Here is a 22,271-nt window from a genome sequence, read left to right as displayed (position 1 = left end):
AAAGACGCTCCTCTGGCTCCGTTCTCACTGGAGCATCAAACTTCTGAAATGCTAATGTTCTTTAATTGTGGAATTGTGGAAATATAATGTATTGATAAATACATTATATTTAAAGGCCAAACTCGTTAGCTACATCACTAAACGGATGAACTCATTGGTGCATCAATAATTATTAATTATTATAAAGATTATAGATATGTCACAGAAAGTGTGTTCTCCTCTACCTTTGGTATATTTTCATGTTAATGTGAATTATTTTTACTTTACTGCAGATGTCAACAATATCAAGTACTTCACAACAATTTAGAGGTAAATATACTTTAAACTATTACCTTCTATTATGCAAGTGCTGTACTTACTGCAAGAACTACTATTATCACATGCCACAACATTATTGGAGACATAAAATTAAAATTTAGAAAATAATATTTATTGGCGTTGACATGAAGTAGGAAAGTGTGTCAATCACAGTATTTGTAAAACAGCCACGTTCCTCCGCTGTGAAAGCCTGTGATCTCTGTAAAGTTGTGGCATTCCCAGCTCCAAAGGAAACTTAACGGTTTAATACTTCATTTGAGAAAATAAAGATTGCAAACTCCATGCGGCGCACAATCCGGAGGAAGGGATGTAGGATTTATTCTGCATGTTTACGTCTCAATCTAATGCTTTAAATGGTGACCAGTAGGTTCCCTTCTTTAGGTTACACGTCATACATCTAAAATCCCTCCATGTGTGCTTTGTTAATCCTCAACTAATGACGATTGTAATTAGCCTGATTAATGAGCAGATGACCTCACACAAAGCCCCGCCCCCGCGTCCTGTTCGTTAGGTTAAGGCTGCGTCACCTGAGGAATCGCACTGGCAAAGGGGTGAAAGAAGAAACGCTTCAGTCCCACTGGCGCTTCATTTTAAATTGACTTCCTGACAGGAAGCAATGCCGCACCAGCGTTAGCGTTTGTACTTCTTTGTATCTCTCTGCTCATTCTAAAGCGTTCATGTGGCGACACGTTTATTGTCAAACATGTTATAAACTGATTTTTTTTAAATATCACCGCGTGCAGTCAGACCTGTTTATGGCACAGTGGTAAAAAAAAAGGCTGATTATCAACTGATTTCTTTGTTAAAAACCACCTGAGTTTATCAGGTTGCAGTGTAAACAGATGTTTCTCCTTTGCTGTATTTCTGATAAAAAATAGCTGCTCAACGAGCGTTAAACCGATCCAGCTCTAAAAGGGATCACAACTTTAAGAAAGCAACCTGTAAGTCTGGATCTAATCGCCTGATGAGGTATCATTTGCATTTTTTAACCAACGGTTTTTATTCTCTGAGAGGTGAGATCCAAAAACACCGGTGCAGTTACCGCTAGTGGCCACGGGCGGCGCCACAGAGCAGCGATCATGCGGGTTTAACCTCGCTGTGAGGGAGAGAACGCGGTGGGTAAAAGGAAGGGAAACTAAATCATCATCAGCTTGGAGCTTTGCCACCAGGGGCGCCGCCTGGACTCAGGACGTGGTCTGGATCTGACCGTGGAGGGCCTCGGCCTGAGCCTTCAGGCTCCGGAACTCCTCCTGGATGAAGTCAGTCAAGGTCTTCCTCATCTCCAGCTGGAAGGAAAGGTTTGGAGACGCTACTTTAAAGATCTGGAACTATCACCAGTGGAGCAAGATGGCAGATGAAACTTTCTCAAAAGTTATTCTCATAGTTGATTATTTTGTTGAAATAAGATAACTTTCTTTATTTAAGAAAACAACTTGAAGGAATGAAGCCATTTTCTCCACATTATTACCACAGTACAGTCAAGCAAACAAGTAGGAATAGAGTTTACAACTTTAGAATCAGAACCAATTATTTCAAAGTCTGTTGCACAATGAATTGATCTTGTTAAACATCAATAGATAAACAAGTGCAAAACGGAGTGCAGCATGAGGGGGGTGGGGGGGGTCAGTGGGGTTCTCGGGCTTTATTGATTTATATTTAGCTGAAAGTCAGTTATTTGGTCGCAAAATAAACTAGAAATCTACTGTTATTTTAATCTTCTATGAATCTACAATTGATCAACCCTGAGTCCAGATTATTATCAAATGGCCAAAAGAACAAAATGTTGTTCAGGAAATCTCACTAAAGAACAAATTCACATTTGATAATACGGTCTTATCTTCAGTGCGCTCTGGTCTCACCTGGCTCTTGTTCTCCGCTCGGAGGGATTCCACGAGCTCTTTCAGGTTGAACGGTTTCCCCACCAGGACCGTGATCCTCTGGAGGGATCAAAAGAAGGAACAAATAAACAACAGATGCCATGAGATGACGGCTCGTTCTTGAGGTTCTCGAGGTTCCCACCTTGCCGGTCCGAGGAATGTAGGGCGTCACGTTGGGCAGGACGTCGTTCAGACCTTAACGAGCAGTGAAGGGATGTTCTGTGAGTGGGACACGGACTCTAGACGTGCGTTTTCTACGACGCCAAGGACATCCATACCATAATAACAAGACAAGTCTCTTTACAAAGATGAATTCTACCACAAGGCTTTATCCTTTAAATCAAAAACACATTTCTACCACAGGCCTGGTTGTACTGAGCAGCTTTACTTCCACAATAATAAAAGACCAAATCCAACACGAACAGGTCCTTTTTCTTTCTCCCTTTCTCTAAAGCAGAGGGACGAACCAGCAGCAACACGCCACCGCGTGGCCGTACTCACCCACATGCCACAGGGGCAGGATGACGGGATTCAGGGAGCACTCTGCTATCAGCCGGCCCACGCCTGCAACCCAACACAACCACGGCCAGTCTGAACATCGTACGTTCATCTCTACTCTCCGATACTCGTGTTGAGCAGAACCAAACTGCACTCACCCCACTTCAGCCGCAGGGGATCCTCAGTCATGTTCACTTTGCCTGTGATTTGAGGAAAGAAGAGAGGAGGAAACTTCTGTCAGAGCTCCATGCCTTAGAGCTGCATTCTGTGTAGTGACCAGCAGGGGGCGACTCCTGTCCTGTAGACATCTATGAGAAAATGACTACTTCTCTCTTGGTTTATTCCCTCAGTAAACAATGTAAACAAACCCACAAGTGACGTAACAAAGAATACTTCAACTGCCGTTCATTTCCACAACACCAGATTAAATCCACTTGCTGCAGAAGCTACTGGTGTGTGAGGAGACTGGAATACCTTCAGGAAAAATGTGCACCCATTCTCCTCTGTTCAGCTTGTCCACAATGAAGTCCATCCCTTTCTGGTAGACGCCGTCGCCTGCAGGTCCACAAAGCACAACTTGAGGCGGCGAGATCAAGTCAACTTGTTTTCTGAGTTTGTATCTCTATGTGGAAATGCACTTATTGTAAGTCGCTTTGGATAAAAACGTCAGCTAAATGACATGTAATGTAATCAAGTCAAAAGGCAGTATTTAAATAAAGCAAACAGAGACTCACCTCTGCAGACCGGGACACACTTCCCCCGGCTGAAGAACCTGGAGTGCAGCTCTTTGGTGAAGCAGATGTCAGACGCTGCCGGGGTCCTGCGCGGTCACAGGGGGATGGAATCAACCAGGAGAACAAAAACCATGAGGTTAAATCGGACAGAAACTCACCAGCGCATCTTGTTGAAGGTCCACAGCTGCCTGAACTTCAGCACACCTGCAGCACACAAGGGTTAATGATGGTGCTCTTGTGTGATGTGATCTCAGAAGGTGCGCCTGCTTCTTACCCCAGATGTGCGGGTCGTCCATGCAGGACTGGTGATTGGACAGAGTGATAAGGGGCGTGTCCGAGGGCCGCCGGTCAACCAGGTCCAACAGAACCTCGTGGTTGTGGACCGTCAAGTAGTTCATGTACTCTGGAGGTCGGGAAGGAGAGGTGAGAAAGTATTCACGTTCTAAAGGTAAAACTACTAGAATGTACTCCACTCACTCCTCCAGTTTATCACACACATCTGGGAGGTACGTGGCGGAACTTACTGGTCCAGAAGTAGGAATAGGAGCCCACCATCCCCATGATCAGTGAGCTGGAGATCCTCCACGCCAAAGCAGGGCAATGTGGGAACGGCCATTTGACCTCCAGGGGCATCACAGCGCTCCACGAACACTACATCCACACACACGAGTAAACCTGGAACACATCGACCCAGATGAGGTCGGCTTAGGGAGCTGGAAGATGAAGAGGTGCATTGTGGGTGGTGTAGTAGTTCTTTGTTTTGAATCTTTTCATCTCAACTTCCTTGTCTTGTCTTCCTCGAGTATCAGAATACTCACTCAGGGAAAGAATACATTTTACACAATGGCCCATTTTGTAATTATGTTGGTATTAAACCGGGATCATAGTGAATGTGTTAATATATTCATCAAAGCGCTGCATACGATTTGATTCACATATTGCTGTAAATTGCGGTCAATATTTTTGTATTTATATTAAAAGTATCAAGCAAATGAAGAAGAGAAAGTACAACACATACCGCTGAGACAGCAGCAAACGGAAGTACTCAAGTAAAGTACAAGTACCTGGAAGTACTCGCTGAGGTCATAGCTCGTACTTGTGAGGTCATGACGTTCAGCGGTTAGCTGACGTTAGCCTGCTAGCTAGCTGCTAGCTTAAGTTTCACTGACACGTTCAGCTCCGAGAGACATAAATAAACGCCTTTACGAAAAGAATAACTCATGAACTAGTAACTCAAAGGGCAGCGGTTCTCCTCATCTTCCCGGCACCCATTCTACAACTACATTAACAGTTATATAACGGTCATTTTCAGTCATGGCAATACATCTTAGTGCTGTGATGCCATACAAACGTCTTTTTCACGCCTAAACCTTCGCATGACGTAGCGTGAGGTTCCCTGATACCTTCTGCAAAACGTCTCAAGACTTTAACAACTTGGGAAACACAGAAAACATTACAAGATCAGACGATTCCCTCACCTTTGTCCCGCTGTCAGGCGCCTGCTGGTCACCAACCCGGAAGTGCCAGCCGCGCGCTGAATTGTGGGAATTGTGGTTTCCTTTCGGCAAAACGTTTCCGCGTAAAAACTGGAGACAGTTGGTGAGGGGGGTGGTTTTCCAACTTGTTTTTCAGAGATTCCAACTTCATGTAGAATGCTTTAAGTTGTTATTTTACGTGAGTCACGTGTGGTAACTCTGCACGTGCGCAGAGCTTTTAAATTATTAACATGTTCATTACAATAATAATGTTTGTTTTCCACAGGACAGTAAAACTGTAAAACTGAAGATGAAAGCTGCTGAATTGAAAAATAAATATATGAACACATCTACAAATATGTATGGAACAATGAAATAAAAATAAATACATAAATAAATACATAAAAACAAACCTAGAATTGTAATATTAGAGTTTTAACTCAACGAAAAAGAAGTGGTGTAGTAAAATGTAATATGAATACATGCTTTTCTCTACTCTCTTACATAACTTCCAGTTTAAAACCTGTATCAAAAACAGCAGGTGGAGAACACTGCAGCGGCCTCCCCTGAAGGACTCACTGCTGCATGTGGCCTTTAACCCTGTTGCTATGGTGGGTGTGAACACACATTACAGCATGCAGCCTGCATACCGCAGACACGTGACACGATGTCGTAGCACATCCTGGTACTTTGGGCCTCCATTTGCTATCGATCGTCCTGAATAGTACAAATAAATCACTAATGCAGCATTTTTTTAAATCACAAACCCCAAAACAATGGAATACTTAATGTTAACGTTCGTTGTAGCAAAGCAACGCCGGAAGTATTGAGCTGTTGAATCTGCTTTTGAGACAGAACAGGTTCTCCAAGCAAGAAGTCACTGTGTGACCATTTGAATTGTGCTTTAGTGCAAAATAACAAACACATTGTGACACTTGGGTTTAACTGCACAAAGACACACACACACACACTCATGACACTTTACAAACATCACAATAAAAGTGATTAAAGGTTCAAATCCCCACAAAACATATATTCAGAATCCCTAAATGACACATTCACACGTGTGCGTTCAGGTTGAACCTTTACTCACAGCGGTGAGTATAAACTCTGGATCACAAGGGAGAACTCGTTTATTAAGTTAAATGGAAAAAACATTTAAGAATACAACAATTCAGCACATCTGAGCTTGGTTGAAGCTGGTTCAGACTGGCCCAGATCGGTCCACACTGGTCCACAGTGGTTACTCTGGTCCACACTGGTCTACACTGGTCCAGGCTGGTCCACACTGGTCTACACAGGTCCACACTGGTCCAGACTGGTCTATCCTGGTCCACACTGGTCCAGACTGGTCTATCCTGGTCCACACTGCTCCAGACTGGTTTATACTGGTCTACCCTGGTCCACACTGGTCCAGACTGCATGCCAGTTACAGGTCAGAGCCCTTCAGTGAGTTATTTCACCAGCCAGGAGCGACCGCGTTCAGTCCCTTTAACGCCAACTCAAACCCCAAAAAACAGGCCTGAGGGAGGAAGTAAGGCATCACGTGTTACAGAATCTGTCAGGACGTAAAGAATAGAAATATAAGTAAAGTAGAACCGTGTGATTAGAGGTGTACCGCGTTGGCAGGGAAGGCTCGGAGAAAGACGGCATTGAACCCCTTGTAGAGGGCTTTGGGTCCTTCTTCTCTGAGCAGCGTCCTCAGGACGTCGACCAAACCTCTGTACTTCCCTTCAGCAGCTACACACACACACACACACACACACACACACACGCACACACACACGCACACACACGGTTAAAGTTACCACAGACCACTTTCAGTGGGCACTGTGTCCCCCCCAGGTGCCTTTAATAAACCTCTCATCCTTCTGCAGGCAGTGAGAGGAGTAGCCCTCTAAGTCCTGGTTCTGGTTCTCCGGGCCTCCCTTCACTACAGCGCGCTCGTGTTTTCTCATATTTTAATGTAACTTTTCTTTTCATGTTCTCGACTTTTGTAGAACTTTGAAGTCAGATTCACGTCAACACAAAGGTGCACACCGTTTTGTTTAATTAAATGAATTTTATAGTTGTATATACTTACCTTTATGAAGGTTATATAGTTAATACAGTCATGTTTACATGTTATTTTTATTCATTTTAAATGTGATGTACTTGATAATTGTACTGGAGTGCAGTACTGTGTGTAGTCTCCCTCCACCACAAGGCCTGGCCTCTGGTCCATAACTCTCTTTGAGTCTCACCGGTCTGGAAGTTGGACTTGAGGACGTCGGGAGGAAGAGCGATGGTCCAGTTTAAGACCCCCGCCACGCCGCCGGCCAGAAGGATCTTAGGAGTGCTGAGCTCTGTGACGCTGGCACACACACACACACGTTGTGAATTCAAAGGTGGAGGTCCACAGGACTAGATGAGCGTCTCCCCTGTAACCATGGTTACTCACCTTTGACCCTCTGGTGTCATGAGGTTTCTCAGGCATTCGTAAGTGAGGAAGTAAAGGCCGTTGGAAGGTACGTCTAAAGAGAGAGGGACGGGAAAGTAAAGATGACCTTTGGATTCAACAATCACAACCACACACTTCAGCAAACTAAAGTAAAACAGAAAAATAAATACATTTTACATTGTTAAAATAATATAATACACAATAAAAAATTGTGTTTAATAAATATGTACAAAATGAATAAATGAAATGAAAAATGAATAATTAATAAAATTACATTAAATAGAAAACACAAGGAATAAAACTGCATAACAAAATGAATCTAGTAGAATGGTAGAAAATATCAGGAACTGTAAAATAAGTAAAACAATTGCATAGGAAGAACAAATATTTCGTAATTATAACTGCCTTCAGAATGCAGTATGTTTCACACTGTGTGTTTAACTCAGCAGAAGTTGTGAGGCTCACCTCTGATGAGAGTCAGCAGCGTGCCTTTGTACACGCTGCGGATCCCCTGCTCCCTGTAGAGCCGCATCGCACAGTCCACCGGACCCGCAAACCTGGACTCTCCTCGACTCGCCTGCACCTGGAAATACACACAGCTCCATGCTGCAATCCATCAATCAATCAGAGGGCAGAGGCTCCAGTTTTCTCAGAGAGAGACGGAGAGAGAGAGATATTTTCTGTGTTTTGAAAGTTGCTATGTTATAAACCATGATGTGTGTGTTATAAACCATGACGTGTGTTATAAACCATGATGCGTGTGTTATAAACCATGATGTGTGTGTTATAAACCATCATGTGTGCGTTAGAAAACACGATGTGTGTGTTATAAACCATGATGCGTGTGTTATAAACCATGATGTGTGTGTTATAAACCATCATGTGTGCGTTAGAAAACACGATGTGTGTGTTATAAACCATGATGTGTGTGTTATAAACCATGATGTGTGTGTTATAAACCATGACGTGTGTGTTATAAACCATGACGTGTGTGTTATAAACCATGACGTGTGTGTTATAAACCACGATGTGTGTGTTATAAACCATCATGTGTGCGTTAGAAAACACGATGTGTGTGTTATAAACCATGATGCGTGTGTTATAAACCATGATGTGTGTGTTATAAACCATCATGTGTGCGTTAGAAAACACGATGTGTGTGTTATAAACCATGATGCGTGTGTTATAAACCATGATGTGTGTGTTATAAACCATCATGTGTGCGTTAGAAAACACGATGTGTGTGTTATAAACCATGATGCGTGTGTTATAAACCATGATGTGTGTGTTATAAACCATCATGTGTTTGTTATAAACCATGATGTGTTTGTCATGATGTCATGATGATGACATTTGAAAGAATTGTGGGGAGTTGCTTTTAAGTATCTTTCTTATTTTGATGAGACAGAACCAACAGGTTTTGGGTGAATATGGCGATTGGGGGGGAAGTTAATGTCATGAACTCTGTGAGGACATTTCTCTGTTTTCTGAAGGTATCAAGTCTCATGACGACCCACCTGCAGTAAACATTTGATCCTCTCTCCCGGAGCCACGATGACGGTGGTGAAGACGCCAGCGAGGCAGCCCGAGAGGAAGAGCTGAGTGTGCCTGAAGACCACAGGGAGGAATCATCACAGCTCCTCAGGGATGCACCAGGGAGGAGGAGGAGGAGGAGGAGGACAAGAAGAGGACGGGCCATCGGTCATGTGACTCCGCCTCACGTGTACGAAGCAAACAGGCTTCAGAGCGTGAGTCACTCACACGTTTATAAATAAAGAAGCAGATGGGGGGGGGGGGGGGGGGTTAACATGAGGAGGGGGTGTTGCTCCACATGGACCAATGATAACTGAGGGGAGGTTCACAGAGAACCGGGTGTATATAGAGCTCGTATTCCAGGTATTACTAACACACTGTAGAGGAGACGTGTGCGTGTCTGTGTGTCCGTGTCTGTGTGTGTGTCCATGTGCGTGTGTGTCCGTGTCTGTGTGTGTGTGTCTGTGTGTGTGTGTCCATGTGCGTGTGTGTGTGTGTGTGTCCGTGTGGTTTCTCTTACGTGTGGGGTGTGTTCGGGTCCGTCTGCTGGAGCTGTTTACCGAGGCCGAACCCAAAGAAACTGATGGCCATCATGGGGGCCACGCCAGCTAGAGGAGCCCCCATCCCTCTATAGAGGCCGAGGATACCCTGGACGCACACACACACACACACACACACACGGACACCCACACACACTTTTTATGCATGTTTATAAATTGATACATGAAATTATCAGAAATGATCAGACAAATGCATTAAAAAAGTGACAATTGTGTATTTAAAAGCAAACGTTTTAGAGCTTGATTAACTGTACACTTTAATAAGTACTGTGTCTGTGTGTGTGTGTGCACCTCCTTGGACACGGTCTTGTGGAAGCAGTCGTACGTTCCTCTGTAGACGACGTACTGCGCAGAGGGGGCTTTGGGCTGCGTCTGGAGCCTCACCTGGGATCGGCACAAAATAACAAATACACAATAGTTTCACATCTATGAAAAAAGCAAAAAATAGATAAATAAATAATGATCTCTGTGATTTGATCTTTTGTTTTGCCTCAATATTTATTTTCACATCACAGTTAAATAATCAATTTGTGATTTTACACATTACAGAAATACACGTTTTATATATTTATATATACATATATGTTTTGAATATACATATATGTTGTGTTTTGAATTGAATCAATTATTAAATTGATCAAATAATTAGATTATAAATCTAATCTAACACTACTAACACTAATCTAACACGCACCGTGAAGACAAACATGACTCCTGAACCTCCGTCTCTCCCGGAGGACCTCGGTGACTTTCTAAGCCGATTTATCGATAATCCCCGTTCGCCTTCGTCCGATCACCTGACTTTCCCTCCATCAACCGCTCTGATATATCTATATTTATATCTTTGTTATATTTATGCATATATATATATATACTTACGCAAGTACTGTGCATATAAAACATGTGTATATGTGTATTTATATACTTGTAGATAAGGTGTATATTTATATAAACATAAAAATGTGAATGTGTATTTTCATACACTTATAAACATGGTGTTTATGTGTCTTTACATATAAATACGGTGTATTTGTGTATTGACATGAGGCGTGTACTAGTCACCTTGATGGTGTGCATATAGATGAGGTGTAAATGTGTATTTATACACGTATCGTGTGTATCTACACGCATGACGCGCAGTCACCTTGATGGTGTCCAGCGGGTGTCCCGCCAGCAGGAGACACGCGCCGGCGACTCCTCCGGCCACGAAGTTCTTCAGCGGAGAAACGCTGCCCTCGTCCCCCATCTTCAGGCCCGCATGGCCGGCAGCGCACCGCCTTCTCTGACCCTTCGGTGGACCTCGACCTCCGCGCAGCGATCTGACCGACAGCTACTTCCCCGAGGAGGACAAAGTACTTGTACTGCGTGAATGCAGTAATCCGTGTATTTGTACAACAGGTTGTTGCCGCTACAGACCAAAGTTGTGTGAATCAACACCGACATCTGGTGGTGATGTTACACAAACAAGTACTCTATTCAAGTACTTAACTAAAGTAGCTCCCTTTTATGATTCTGAACTGGGCCACTCGTTTAAATTTTGTTGTTTTAGTCCTTTTATTGACGGAGCACTTTCTCACAGATGGAAAAAATAAAAGAAAGAACTAGTAAGTAACACAGTCTTGTTTTGGTTGATAAATCGCTGTTGCATAAACGTATTTCACAATGTCTTTTTATCGTTATGTTTAAAAGTCAAACATTAACCTCCGCTCAGTAAGAACCAAACTGGTTTGTAAATCGTTCCAATGAAGCAAAACGAGTTCGGACGCTTCCGTTCTACGTCATCAACGGGCGTCGGAGGCGCGGGAGCGTTCGTACATGTAAAACAGGACATTTTGAATTTAAACAACGCGAATAAAGTCGTTGATTAAACACCGGCTTCGCTTCTCCGCTGCAGTCCCTGGAGACTAGAACGCTCGTTTTAAACCGTATTTCTAGTTTATTCGTTGTTGTTTTTAAACCGTTAGCTCTCGGCTAGCCTCAGCTAGCGTTACTTTAGCTTCACGGTTTGTCGCTTCCGTGTCCGCTGGTCTCCGTGTTGTGGTCCGTTCACGGGGTTCGGGTTCAGATACATCTGCCTCTGCAGGTCGCCATGTCGCAGAGAAAGCGGCTGTCCAACACGCAGAGCTCCTCGCAGAACAAGGTGAGCCCCAAATGTCCACGTCCACCCCCCACGGGCCTGTTTTATCCTAATGAAGAAGAACCGAGTACTCCCACAGTCACGTGGACATGACATGTAACATGTGAACGACATGTTAGACACACCAACACGATCTATTGATGTTATTTTATTCACATGTAGAGACAATCGGGCACCTCGGCGGCGGAGGAAAATGACGACAGCACCTTCACGCAGCCGAGTATGTCTCAGGTCCAGAAGGGGATGGAGAGGCTCACACCTGCACAGGTCGACCAGAAGGTCCGAGACACACACACACGCACACACACACACGACTGTTTCAGGTCATTGATGACACAGAAGCACATTTTCTTTTCCCATTTAAATGAATTCTTCACCTGGCTTTCCTCGTCCGTACTGTAGACAGCGGAGGTTGTGCAGTACTTCCTGGTGAAGGACCAAAAGAAGATTCCGGTACGGCGAGCAGGTACGGGCCCACGTGCACGCCGTGCATCAACCATGGCCAGTCACACAAGTTTAACCTTTTTAAGTCCAAAGCGTCTCGTCCACGGGTGTAAAATGAATGGTGGCGCGTGTGTTTTGTGTGTGTACAGATCTGGTGAAACACGTGGTGAAGGAGTACAGAACCATTTACCCGGAGATCATGAAGCGAGCGGCACGCACCTTTGACCAGGTGTGTTCGGTCTCAGAGGATCTGCCGCGTCGCTGCAATCAGTTTGAATCATATCAATCATCGTGTTTAATAGAAGTTCATTTTTTAAACAGGTGTTTGGCCTCAAAATGATTGAAATCGACGCAAAAAACCACATGTACATACTCATCAACAAGTTGGAGCCAGTTGGCGAAGCCTCGGCCATCAAGTGAGTGAATTTAACATTGATTGATTAGCGCTGATGTCGGTTTTCATATGAACAGTTTTAACCATCACGGCTTTGTTCTGCTCGTGTGTAGGAAGCCGACCAATCCAAAGATGGGCCTCCTGTTTGTGATCCTGAGTGTCGTTTTTATGAAAGGGGGCGTTGTCAGAGAAAGTGAGTGACAGCTGTCATTGTTGTCACAAGAAGGAGACATTAACCCTCCCAACCCCAAGTTACATGAATTGATGATTTATTTTAAACAACGGAATCTAAATATCCAACATGTTAGAAGTTTTAAGAATGTTAGAAGAAAAGTCTTTATACATCTCCTCTGCCTCCAGCGCCTCCTTTTCTCTGATTTAAGGTCACATGACTGCTGGTCTCAGATGAATCAATCATTACTTCATAGTTTCACTGAGGAGCTCTGACTTAATTTTGGGGTGATTTAAATGACACATCTAAAACTTATTCTATTTAACTTTATTTAGTTTTCTGACAAGCTTTTTTCACATATGATGTGTTTAATGAGCGTAGGACGGATGAGAATGTGGAGACATTTGTGATCTCTCCAGCTTCTGGCTGTGGTTAACGGTGTAGTTTTGGTGGTTGTGTTTGGGGGGGTGGGTCAAAGGCCCGTCTTACTCTACCCGCCATGTGCTCGTTGTGTTCTGATAATTCATGTCATGTCTCCGGGTTGTGCTTTGTGTCACAGACGTGATCTGGAGCACCCTGAAGAAGCTCCGCGTGGACCCCGGGTACGACAGGACGTGTACGTAGCGCCTACGTCCGATTGCACCTCGTCTGGTTATTAATGACTCCATCTTTGTTCCTTCGCCATCAGAGAGAAACACGACGAGTTTGGCGACGTGAGGAGAGTCGTCACAGACGAGTTTGTGCGTCAAAGGTAAGAAGGAAGACGTGATCACAGGAGGACCCGTCTACAGCTCGCCTCCCCACAGGTTGCTTCCCCACAGGTCAGCCCCACCCTGTGTAGTGTGATTAGCTCATCCGTAAGTCAGCGGCTCGGAGACCTGCAGGTCGTGGGTTCAAGTCCCCGAGATGTGTAGTGATGAGTGTGCTGGTGTGATCAGAGCCAGAGTCCCACAGACCTTAGACTCTGGTTTATACCACACCACAGAGCCAACGGGACGGCAGGAGAAGCCCAGACCACCACAGCTCCGTGGTCTGGATCAGCCCTGCCTCCGGACATTTATCGCCATGCATCGCCACGGCAACCCTTTTATCTTTTTGTGAAACAGGGCGTTACTGAATGAAATGTTCCACGGTTCCTTGTGCAGAAGTGTGTTTGATTGTGTGTGTGCAGGTACCTGGAGTACGTGCGGATCCCCCACACAGAGCCGGTGGAGCACGAGTTCCGATGGGGCCAGCGTGCCGACGTGGAGGTGTCCAAGACCAAAATCCTGGAGTTCATGGGTCAGGTGAGCGTGCCCGTCGCCATGGTGACGTCGTGGTCGTGAGACCGAGTGCCGGAGCTCACCGGGACGTGTGTCGTCTTCTTCCAGCTGCACGAGCAGGAGCCCCAGAGCTGGAGCCAGCAGTACAGAGAAGCCCACTCGGGGGCCGGCCCCTCGCAGCCCGGCAGCAGCAGCCAGAGATGATCAGTGTTTCATCACGTGCTGCTCCAGTCAAACTCTGCTTACGCTGCATATTTGTACATCCATACTTCAGCTTTTTGTTAAGTATGAGTCAAAATGTTGAAGTCACTCATTTATTGAGGTGTTTGTGTGTTTTTATTGTATTGCCTGAAGGTTACAGCTCACAAATGTTCACCTTTTCCACATTATCAGCATTTTTGTTTCAGGAGGGATGAAGTGACTGACATGTGCTGGTTCCATTCAACGAAAATAAAAAAGTTCCCTGAGAAGACCGTATGGTTATTATTGTGCGGGCGTTTAACTTGAGACTTTTGATCTTAAACTGAGATCACAAGAATAAAAAAATGCTTCAGGAGACAGAATTAAAACACAGAATTCAGGATAAAATGACAATTTAAGAGAAACGCTGTTTGATGAGAAGTCACTGAGGACTAAGAAGTCACACACTCAGCTACACACATGGATCTGTTGGGGGGGGGTTAGCAGGGTCACAGAATGACTCCATGGAGGAGGCCCTGTTCTTTCCCTCTGTTCCTTGCTCCTTTATGGCTCGTTTATGGCTCCTAATTCCTTCAATCGTGTCTTCAGGCCAATTTCCAAGTGTCCTTGAACCTCAGTGAAGTGTTGGCCCTTTGTATTCAGACCCTCTGGGGGGGGGGGACCTTAAAGTCTCATGAGTCCACTCGTAGCCGTGTTTGATAAGCAGCTTCATGACAGCCGGCTTTACCGAAAAGAAAAGTACCCACAATGCATCACTCCCCCTCGGGGTCCCAACACAACACACGTGCATAGAATCATCACAGCGCGTGTGAGGCACATCATGGTCCTCAGGCAGCTAAAAGTCCCAGCTGCCCCCCCCCCCCCCCCCTAGGCAAAATGAATTCATAGATTAACAGCAGTCTTCATCTTCAGTCAAAGAGGCCCCTCCCTCGTTCGTCCTGACACTTCATGAAGAACAGGGGAGGCCCTCCATCAGGAGGACCATGTCTCACTCAGTGGGGGCGGCCCCCCCCTGCAGCTTCCTCTAGATGTGGTCCGGGACCGTCTCCAGGGCCTCTGCCGGGTCCCTGTCCACGTCCACGTTCTGAGGAGAGGAGAGACGGGAGCTAATGACACACACACACACACACACAGGGTTCCCGCGGGTCCTAAAAAAGTCTTAAATTAAAATCTGTGAAATTAAGGTTAATTGTCTTAAATTTACCGTAAAGTTGCTGTAGGTATTACATTTTCAGCCGGTGTGCTTAATGACGATAGGGAAGCACAGTGGCCACCGTAAAACATCCAATAGTTGATTGATTAAGTACGTGTGAATAGGGTTTAAATTTGAACGATTCTGATTCCTTGTTTCGATTCCGGTTCCCAGCGATTCTCGATTCCGATTCTTTTAAGAGGCAGGGTCAAAAAAGATATTTTAAATGAGCTATCTAACCAAGGGTCTTTCTGAAGGAAATAGTCTGACCTTCTCCATCAATGTTAATTCTATGAACTTCTTACTTTTTATTAACTTTACTATGAGTTTCTAACAGGGCTGTTTTCAACTACAATATAAATATCAAACTATGAACTAGAATATTGTATTATAACATTATAAATTATGAATATATTTTAACAGGGCTACAGTTTCCTATTCGATTACTATACATGTTCGATCGCGCTGTTACGCCAACACTTCCGGTGGACGCTTCTTCGTTGGTGTTCAGCGGTTTCTATTTCCGCTCGGCGCCGGCGGACTGAGAATCGAAACTAGGAATCGAATTTTAAACTTTTGAACGATACCGGGTAAATTGCTGTCTGAAATCGCATACTAAGTGTGGTGTAAAAGTGAGTAATGTTAGTGCGGTTCAAAGCTCATATGCTAGTGGTGTAAACACCAACACTCCCCCAGTGCTCAGTGTTCCCACTCCAGGCAGAGGACTGGTCATGTGTCACATATGGTCACTTTGACAATCTAACAGGTAACAACACATTAGCTCAGAGTTTAAGCTTTATATAACTGTTGGTAGATGTGGTTTATGTAGTTTAAATATGCCGAATTGTGATTTAAGTTTTGATTTCCATTGTATTGTAGGCAATAAATTGAGTAGCCTATTCCAAAGAAATTATAACATTTTTGGGTCTTAAATTATATTTGTTGAGGTCTTAAAAAGCATTACATTTTACTTTTAAAATGGTGCAAGAACCTTGACACACACCTGCAAACGCACACACACACACACACACACACACCTGCAAACGCACGCACACACACACACACGCAAACACACGCAGGACTTGTACCTCCGGTCTGTCTCTGTGTGTGTTGACGGCCTCGATGTTCAGGAAGACCGATTCCACTTTACAACCTGAGAGAAAAACCACCACAGGTGTGAGAAAGTCTTCAGAGATGAGGACAGGAGACGCAGGGACGGGGGACTCACCGTAGGCCACGGGGGTCAGCTTCAGCACCGTGTGCAGAGGACACTTCAGGTAGGGCAGCTCGTCTGAAAGGAACAAAGGTCACACGCTCATATTCCCAACTATGGCGTCATAGACAAAGATGTCCTCCGGCCTGTGTCTCCGAGGACAAAAGGTCAAAGGTCATTCCACAGGAACCCAGCTCTTATTTTAACATTTAAGCAGGAGGACGTCTCATGGCGTCCAGACTGGTGTTTCTCCTCACGTGAAGTCTTGTCCAGGAAGTAGGCGAGCAGACATCTCATGACGGCCTGGTGGCAGATGACCAGAACGTTCTCCTGCCTCTCCAGCTCCATGATGACCGGCTCCAGACGCTGGACCAGGTCCTCGTAAGACTGGGTCGGGGGGAGGGGGAGGGTCATTTACGATTATTATCTTATTATTTGATTCTCAACATACCTAACATCTAAACACTATTTGTTCATTAATTCTAATGAAGCACATTTCATTCTTTTAATTAAAGTGGCAGAACGGAGCTTCCACAGAATAGTTTGATTATTTAAATATAAACAGTTCAAACGAGGAGAAAGAGGTTTTTTGTGGTCACCTCTCCTTTGGGGTAGCGGTAGCGGTACTTGTCCTGGTCCCGCAGTGCAAACTCCTCTGGGTAATTCTCCTGGATCTCCTCGTACGTCATGTCCTCACAAACCCCCTGGAACACACGGCGGGTCAGAGACGCGTAGACCCCAACACCTGCAGCCGCCCGCAGCACAACTCACCGCGTCGATCTCGTTGAGGGCCTTCCACTGCTCGTACGGGACCCCCAGGGCCTCAGCGGTCTGGATGGTCCTCTTCATGTGGCTGGTCCACACCTTCAGGTCGCTGATGGTCTGCTCGCGCATGTACGTCCCCAGAGCGCCGGCGAACTGGTGTGCAGGAACGAGGTTAGATCTACATATATATATATATATATATACATATATATATATATGTGTGTGTGTGTGATGTGTAAAAGGCTGCTGACCTTTGCCCCCCGAGGGGACAGCCCGGTGTCCCCCCCGATGCGGCCCACTAGGTTGAGCTCGCTCTCGCCGTGGCGACACAGGTAGATGGACCTGGGGGTGACGTGGATGTTCATGAGGTAGTAGACGATGCGGCTCTGGATGTGGTCCTGGACCCGGTTCACCAGGTACCTGCTGCCCACGTTGAAGATCTTGATGTAGGACAGGTTCCTGAGCAGAGACGAAGGTCATTATGAGGACACCACCAGGAGCATCTTATAATAATGTGAATAAAGAAGCATTTATGTTCATGAAGTTTATGTTAAATGTTCTTTTTACGGCTTGACGATACGTTTTTTCTTTCGTCTCCACATGGTCACAGACAGTACAATACTTTGACATGGATCAGACCAGCGAGACGCTGATGATGTCACCTGTCCTTGTTGTCGTCCAGCGGGACGTAGGTCAACTTGTAGCAATCGATCCTCTTCAGGAAGTCGGCCACGGCCTCCTCTTTGTCACAGTCCGCGTAGTCGGGGCTGCTCAGCTTCACTTGCTGTCCAGATGGGGGGGGGGGGATTAGGAAATATAGTGTGTAACACACACACACACACACACACACACACACACACACACACATACACATACACACACTAATCTTACTTTGATATTTGCGGCTATGATTTCTGGATCGTCACATATCGACTCCACAAAGAAAACCTGCACAGGGGGGAAAAGAAAGATGAATAGAGCACATGCTTAGTGTCTTATACCCCCCCCCCCCCTCCTTGACAAAGGACCCCAAGGAGAAACCTTGTAGCCGTTTTCCTCGGCGAAGCGGAGGATGACCTCTCTGCGCTCCAGCGTGGTGTTGGTGGCATCAAACACCTAAAAGGAGGCAAATGGCCTGGTTAGGGTGAAGGTGTTATGAGCCTGGAGGGACACAACTCCAGTTAATATTAACATCTACTTATTGATATCCGCTGCACCGACTCCAGCTCTCAGGATTAAAGATGGCCGACTCACCACCACCTGGCCCGTCTCTCTAGTGAAGTAGTCGCACACGTCCTTCAGGGCAGCGACGGCACAAGCTCTGAGCACAGAGACACGAGAACATCAACGACACGCCGATGGCTTGGTGTTCTGCGTGAGGTCAGGTGAGGTGAGAGGGTTGTGGTTATGGCGGGAGGCCGAGGGGCCGTACTTGCGTATCTTCATGGCCTCCGTGTTGTCGGGTCTGAAGAACTCAAAGCTGTTGTAGGAACGTGTGGCGTCTCTTCTGTACTGACCCACGTTAAACACTACCAAACAAAGAAGAGTAGATGGAATCCAGCGTCCTCATTGGTTCAGTGTCATTATTCATCCTTAATGTACAGGAGCTGTTCACATTGACCCATGGTTCCACATCACTGCACTCAAAGTAACACGTCAGATTTGTGCGACTGTTAGTTGACATTTTAGCTTTTATCTCAGTGGAAATCGCCGTAAAAACCTGTAAATCCCCCAAATGATCATTTTGAGGCAACGTGAGCTTTAACAAGCGGACATTAAAGTGGAGTCATGGTATGAATGAATGAGGTGGTGAGGGACCCGATGCTGTTTACATGCACGTAATGTCGCTGGTAACGTGTTATAAAAGCAACAAGGTACTTGAAGTACTTTATCTTCAGTAATGTAACAGTTATTGGACAATAAAGTTCAGCCTCTTGTACCTTATTGCTTAATAATACTATAAAATCATGAATCATTAATAACACTATAAAAACATGAATCATTAATAACACTATGAAACAAAGATGCAACACTGTAGATGCAACTAAAATCCGGACTGAGTAAACTTCCACGCTGAGTAACTGATAAATAAATACGTAATGGGGCATTTAAAGTTGTCATATAGCATCGAGCCAACAAGATGTTCCCAGACGGACCTTTGGTTGTGACTCCGATCCAGTTCAGGTATCTGGTGAGCTTCTTGGAGATGTAGGTCTTCCCTCGGGCCGGGAGGCCCACCATCACGATCATGGTGGGGGAGTTGGTGAACTGGGGCACCGACGCTGAAACACACACACACACACATCAGCATGGTGACCTTTGACCTTTGATCAGGTGGGCGCAGTGACAGAGGGCCTCCTGTGACATCACATCAACAGACTGGAAGGTGAAAAATGTTTTATAGATTCTTCTTCTCTCCCATCAATCATCTCAGGACCCCTCACATTGATCTGGTTACCCTTCGGAAGGGCCCCCACCCCGCCTTTGGGACCCGCTGTCCTAAACTACCTGTGTGCACTGTGGCTTCACCTGGAGCAGGTGCGAGGGCAACCAGCTGCTCTAACAAATCTTATCCTTCCTGAAGATATAAGACAGAAGTATTTTTATCCATAATGACTTCTTCTTCTGTTTAAGCAACGTTGGGCCTCAACTGACAGAAGTGTTTCCACTAAAGAGCCACGTTGGGCATAAACAGACGGACCAATCAGCTGACAGCAGCCAGAGGACCTTTTGGGGTGAACGACCCTGCGGTCCCTCGTGGAGAGGAAGGCCGATCTCTGCAGACGTGATCCTCTCAATCCCTTAAAGAGCGTCACATACGTTACAGACATACAAATACATGGATTATCTATTAGTAGACACATTCGATATGTTTGAGAAACAAGGAGCTTATTTCACAACCAAGGACATTGGATTTGAAAAAAAGCTGCGTAGGATTTCTTTGAAAATTCTTGGAGGGGAATAAAAGTGGAGATTTCAGGGTAAAACAGACTCAAAGTGGGGGGTAACAACGTATTGACTAATCACACGAGACGAAACCGACACTGTAGTTGTGTGTGTGTGTGTGTGTGTGTGTGTGTGCTACTCACAGCCCCTTCGCTGGCTCAGCCTGCTTTTCATCCACGGACCCCATGTCTTCTCGAGGGGGTTTTGGGTGAGTGTTCTATGTGTCATGGCTTCACCAGCCGGAGGTGTGTGTGTGTGTGTCTGTGTGAGTGACAGGCGGGCAAGAGGCGCTCTCCAGGTGAGCGAACTGCTTCTGAGCTCCTTCGCCGGTGTCAGCTGATGTCAGATGCCGGGAAGGAGGAGCTTGAGGCAGTTCTCACACCTGGCGGAAGCTTCTGATTGGTCGATGGCAGAACGAGGCCGTCCACCAATCACAGACCTGCGAATTCAAACTTTGCCCCGAAGCCGCAAAACTTTTACGATGATTTTCACATGACGTCTGATATAACCGGTTAATACTGGTGAGAGAACTAGTCCCCCCCCTTGTGGTCAGTAGACAGAATGCAGGTTAAAGGTGAGTCTTAGTTTTCAAAGTCCAATATTGGAGTAATTGTTCAAAGTATTTTCCATTTATTGTACCTGAAGTACAGTTGCTGTACATTGCAGTATGTGTACATCATAAGTTCACATTTGCTGCTGCTTTCAACGCACATGTGTGCGTGTGTGTGTGTGTGTGTGTGTGAGAGAGATGTTAGTGTGTGTGTGTGTGTGTGATCAGTCTGTCTCGTGAAGCTTTTCTAACCTCACCTGTGCTCTTGCACCGCACGCGCCTCTCCGGTGACGCGATCTTCTTGGACTCCATTGTTTTTCTACTTTCCTTCAGGAGACTTCATGGTCCACGTGTCCCCCCACCCCAATCTAAAATAACCCCGGTCCCCGTGTCCTCCGGTTGTACCGGGTGGAGGACACCCAACACCTGCGCGCGCCGCTACAGGGGCACGAGCAGCACGCGCTGCACCCAAAACAACACTCACATAATGGCGCTGAGACGCGCGCGCGAATGTGCGCCTGGAACCATCAGAATCGAACAGCGTGCGCGTCTGCTGTGTCTCGATGATCGATGCACGCGATCGGACGATTTGGTCGCGGGGTCGCGCACGCGGTTTCTCCATTTGAGGCGCGAATGAAAGAGAAAGCCGTGCGCGCGCGTTTATGTAACGTGACTAACCACGGACACGGACCTCCGTCCGCCGTGTTTGGTAAATGTGTGTGTGCGTGAGCGTGCTGCTGTCACTCACCGCGCGGCCGCTGGAACCGGAGCGCCCTCCTCGCGCCCCCCTGCGGGTCGGTCCGGTCTTGCGTCATCGCCGCTGCGTTCATCCTCCAAATCTATTTCTGTGTGTTTCTGAGTGTTTGCGTGTGTGTGTGAGTGCGTGTAGCACGGACAGATGCGTGCGTCGCCGCCTCGGCTCCGGTGCTGTGTGCCGGTCGGGTCGATGCAGGCAAGTTGCAGCGTGTCTAGTCCTTAAAATGTGGTCCTCGTCCTCGGTTCCACGCACGCACGCACGCACGCACGCACGCACGCACACACCGTCTGCTTCGGGGAAACTCGTCCTGCTGGTCCTGCCTCGTCGTCCCGGCTCTCCTTCCTGCATCGAACCGCTCAGACTGGTCCCTGCAGCGCGCCTTCCGTCCGGATGCTGGCGGCTCACTCCCCTGTGCGCGTGCGCGTGCCCCTTTACAGAAACACCTTCATGTTTATTAGCTTCATCAGAAGATTACTGTTCGAGGAAAGGGTGACCCATTATTTGATGAGTCCATGAAGCATTAAAACGGGTTGGAGCTAGCACCCAACTGACCTCCACTTCAGGTGTTGAGGTCTTGGTCCTAAAGGAGCCTCGGGTTCCACTCGAGGTCCTGAGTCAGATAGAGACCATGAGGAGGAGGGTCTCCCCGCCATCAAAGGAAGTCCACGGTCTGTAGAGCCTTAGGCAGTTTAGCTGGTCCCCCCCCCCCCCACCTGGAGGGCGGTGTCACCCCCAAACCTTTGGGTCTTGAGGGTGGGGGTGTTGAAGCAGGAGCTGGTCCCAGAGACGGTCTATCAGCAGGG

The 22,271-nt window shown here is 46.3% G+C and overlaps 4 protein-coding genes across 8 annotated transcripts; 1 reads left to right on the top strand and 3 right to left on the bottom strand.

Moving 5' to 3' along the window:
• Window positions 1–408: 408 nt before the first annotated feature.
• Window positions 409–5,044, bottom strand: tafazzin (tafazzin, phospholipid-lysophospholipid transacylase). Of its 3 annotated transcripts, none has more exons than XM_037480621.2 (11): window positions 4,906–5,044; window positions 3,952–4,102; window positions 3,702–3,830; window positions 3,586–3,631; window positions 3,428–3,513; window positions 3,168–3,248; window positions 2,852–2,893; window positions 2,697–2,759; window positions 2,338–2,390; window positions 2,178–2,255; window positions 409–1,646 (listed from the first exon to the last, which is right to left on the bottom strand). In XM_037480621.2, the coding sequence occupies exons 2-11, from the start codon at window positions 4,058–4,060 to the stop codon at window positions 1,503–1,505; spliced, it is 831 nt and encodes a 276-aa protein (XP_037336518.2). In that variant the 5' UTR covers window positions 4,061–4,102; window positions 4,906–5,044; the 3' UTR covers window positions 409–1,502. The 3 variants fall into 3 exon arrangements, with proteins under 3 accessions (XP_037336518.2, XP_037336520.2, XP_037336519.2); XM_037480623.2 differs by having other exon boundaries at window positions 409–1,604; XM_037480622.2 differs by having other exon boundaries at window positions 3,952–4,140; window positions 4,906–4,993.
• A 929-nt stretch (window positions 5,045–5,973) lies between these two features.
• Window positions 5,974–10,818, bottom strand: si:dkey-150i13.2 (mitochondrial carnitine/acylcarnitine carrier protein). Its single transcript, XM_037478709.2, has 9 exons — window positions 10,580–10,818; window positions 9,727–9,819; window positions 9,396–9,523; window positions 8,860–8,950; window positions 7,808–7,925; window positions 7,343–7,415; window positions 7,146–7,255; window positions 6,521–6,642; window positions 5,974–6,424 (listed from the first exon to the last, which is right to left on the bottom strand). Exons 1-9 carry the CDS (start codon window positions 10,679–10,681, stop codon window positions 6,362–6,364), a joined length of 900 nt encoding a protein of 299 aa, XP_037334606.1. The 5' UTR covers window positions 10,682–10,818; the 3' UTR covers window positions 5,974–6,361.
• A 379-nt stretch (window positions 10,819–11,197) lies between these two features.
• On the top strand, window positions 11,198–14,330 carry ndnl2 (necdin-like 2). The gene is made up of 10 exons (XM_037478710.2): window positions 11,198–11,575; window positions 11,735–11,851; window positions 11,975–12,038; window positions 12,166–12,245; window positions 12,338–12,432; window positions 12,524–12,603; window positions 13,142–13,184; window positions 13,271–13,333; window positions 13,754–13,868; window positions 13,953–14,330. The coding sequence occupies exons 1-10, from the start codon at window positions 11,525–11,527 to the stop codon at window positions 14,046–14,048; spliced, it is 804 nt and encodes a 267-aa protein (XP_037334607.1). The 5' UTR covers window positions 11,198–11,524; the 3' UTR covers window positions 14,049–14,330.
• On the bottom strand, window positions 14,145–21,832 carry LOC119222236 (6-phosphofructo-2-kinase/fructose-2,6-bisphosphatase). 3 transcript variants are annotated; one of them, XM_037478706.2, is made up of 14 exons: window positions 21,460–21,832; window positions 19,372–19,497; window positions 18,648–18,744; window positions 18,470–18,536; window positions 18,257–18,331; window positions 18,107–18,163; window positions 17,878–17,999; window positions 17,467–17,674; window positions 17,222–17,368; window positions 17,050–17,154; window positions 16,708–16,837; window positions 16,466–16,528; window positions 16,326–16,390; window positions 14,145–15,129 (listed from the first exon to the last, which is right to left on the bottom strand). In XM_037478706.2, exons 1-14 carry the CDS (start codon window positions 21,539–21,541, stop codon window positions 15,070–15,072), a joined length of 1,404 nt encoding a protein of 467 aa, XP_037334603.1. In that variant the 5' UTR covers window positions 21,542–21,832; the 3' UTR covers window positions 14,145–15,069. The 3 variants fall into 3 exon arrangements, with proteins under 3 accessions (XP_037334603.1, XP_037334604.1, XP_037334602.1); XM_037478707.2 differs by lacking the exon at window positions 21,460–21,832 and adding an exon at window positions 20,969–21,430; XM_037478705.2 differs by lacking the exon at window positions 21,460–21,832 and adding an exon at window positions 20,305–20,891.
• Between the last annotated feature and the right edge of the window lie 439 nt (window positions 21,833–22,271).

Source organism: Pungitius pungitius, chromosome 1 (genome assembly GCF_949316345.1).
Source record: "Pungitius pungitius chromosome 1, fPunPun2.1, whole genome shotgun sequence".
Lineage (NCBI taxonomy): Eukaryota > Metazoa > Chordata > Actinopteri > Perciformes > Gasterosteidae > Pungitius > Pungitius pungitius.
Note: the sequence above shows the minus strand (reverse complement) of the source record. Positions and strands in the feature narration are given on the sequence as shown.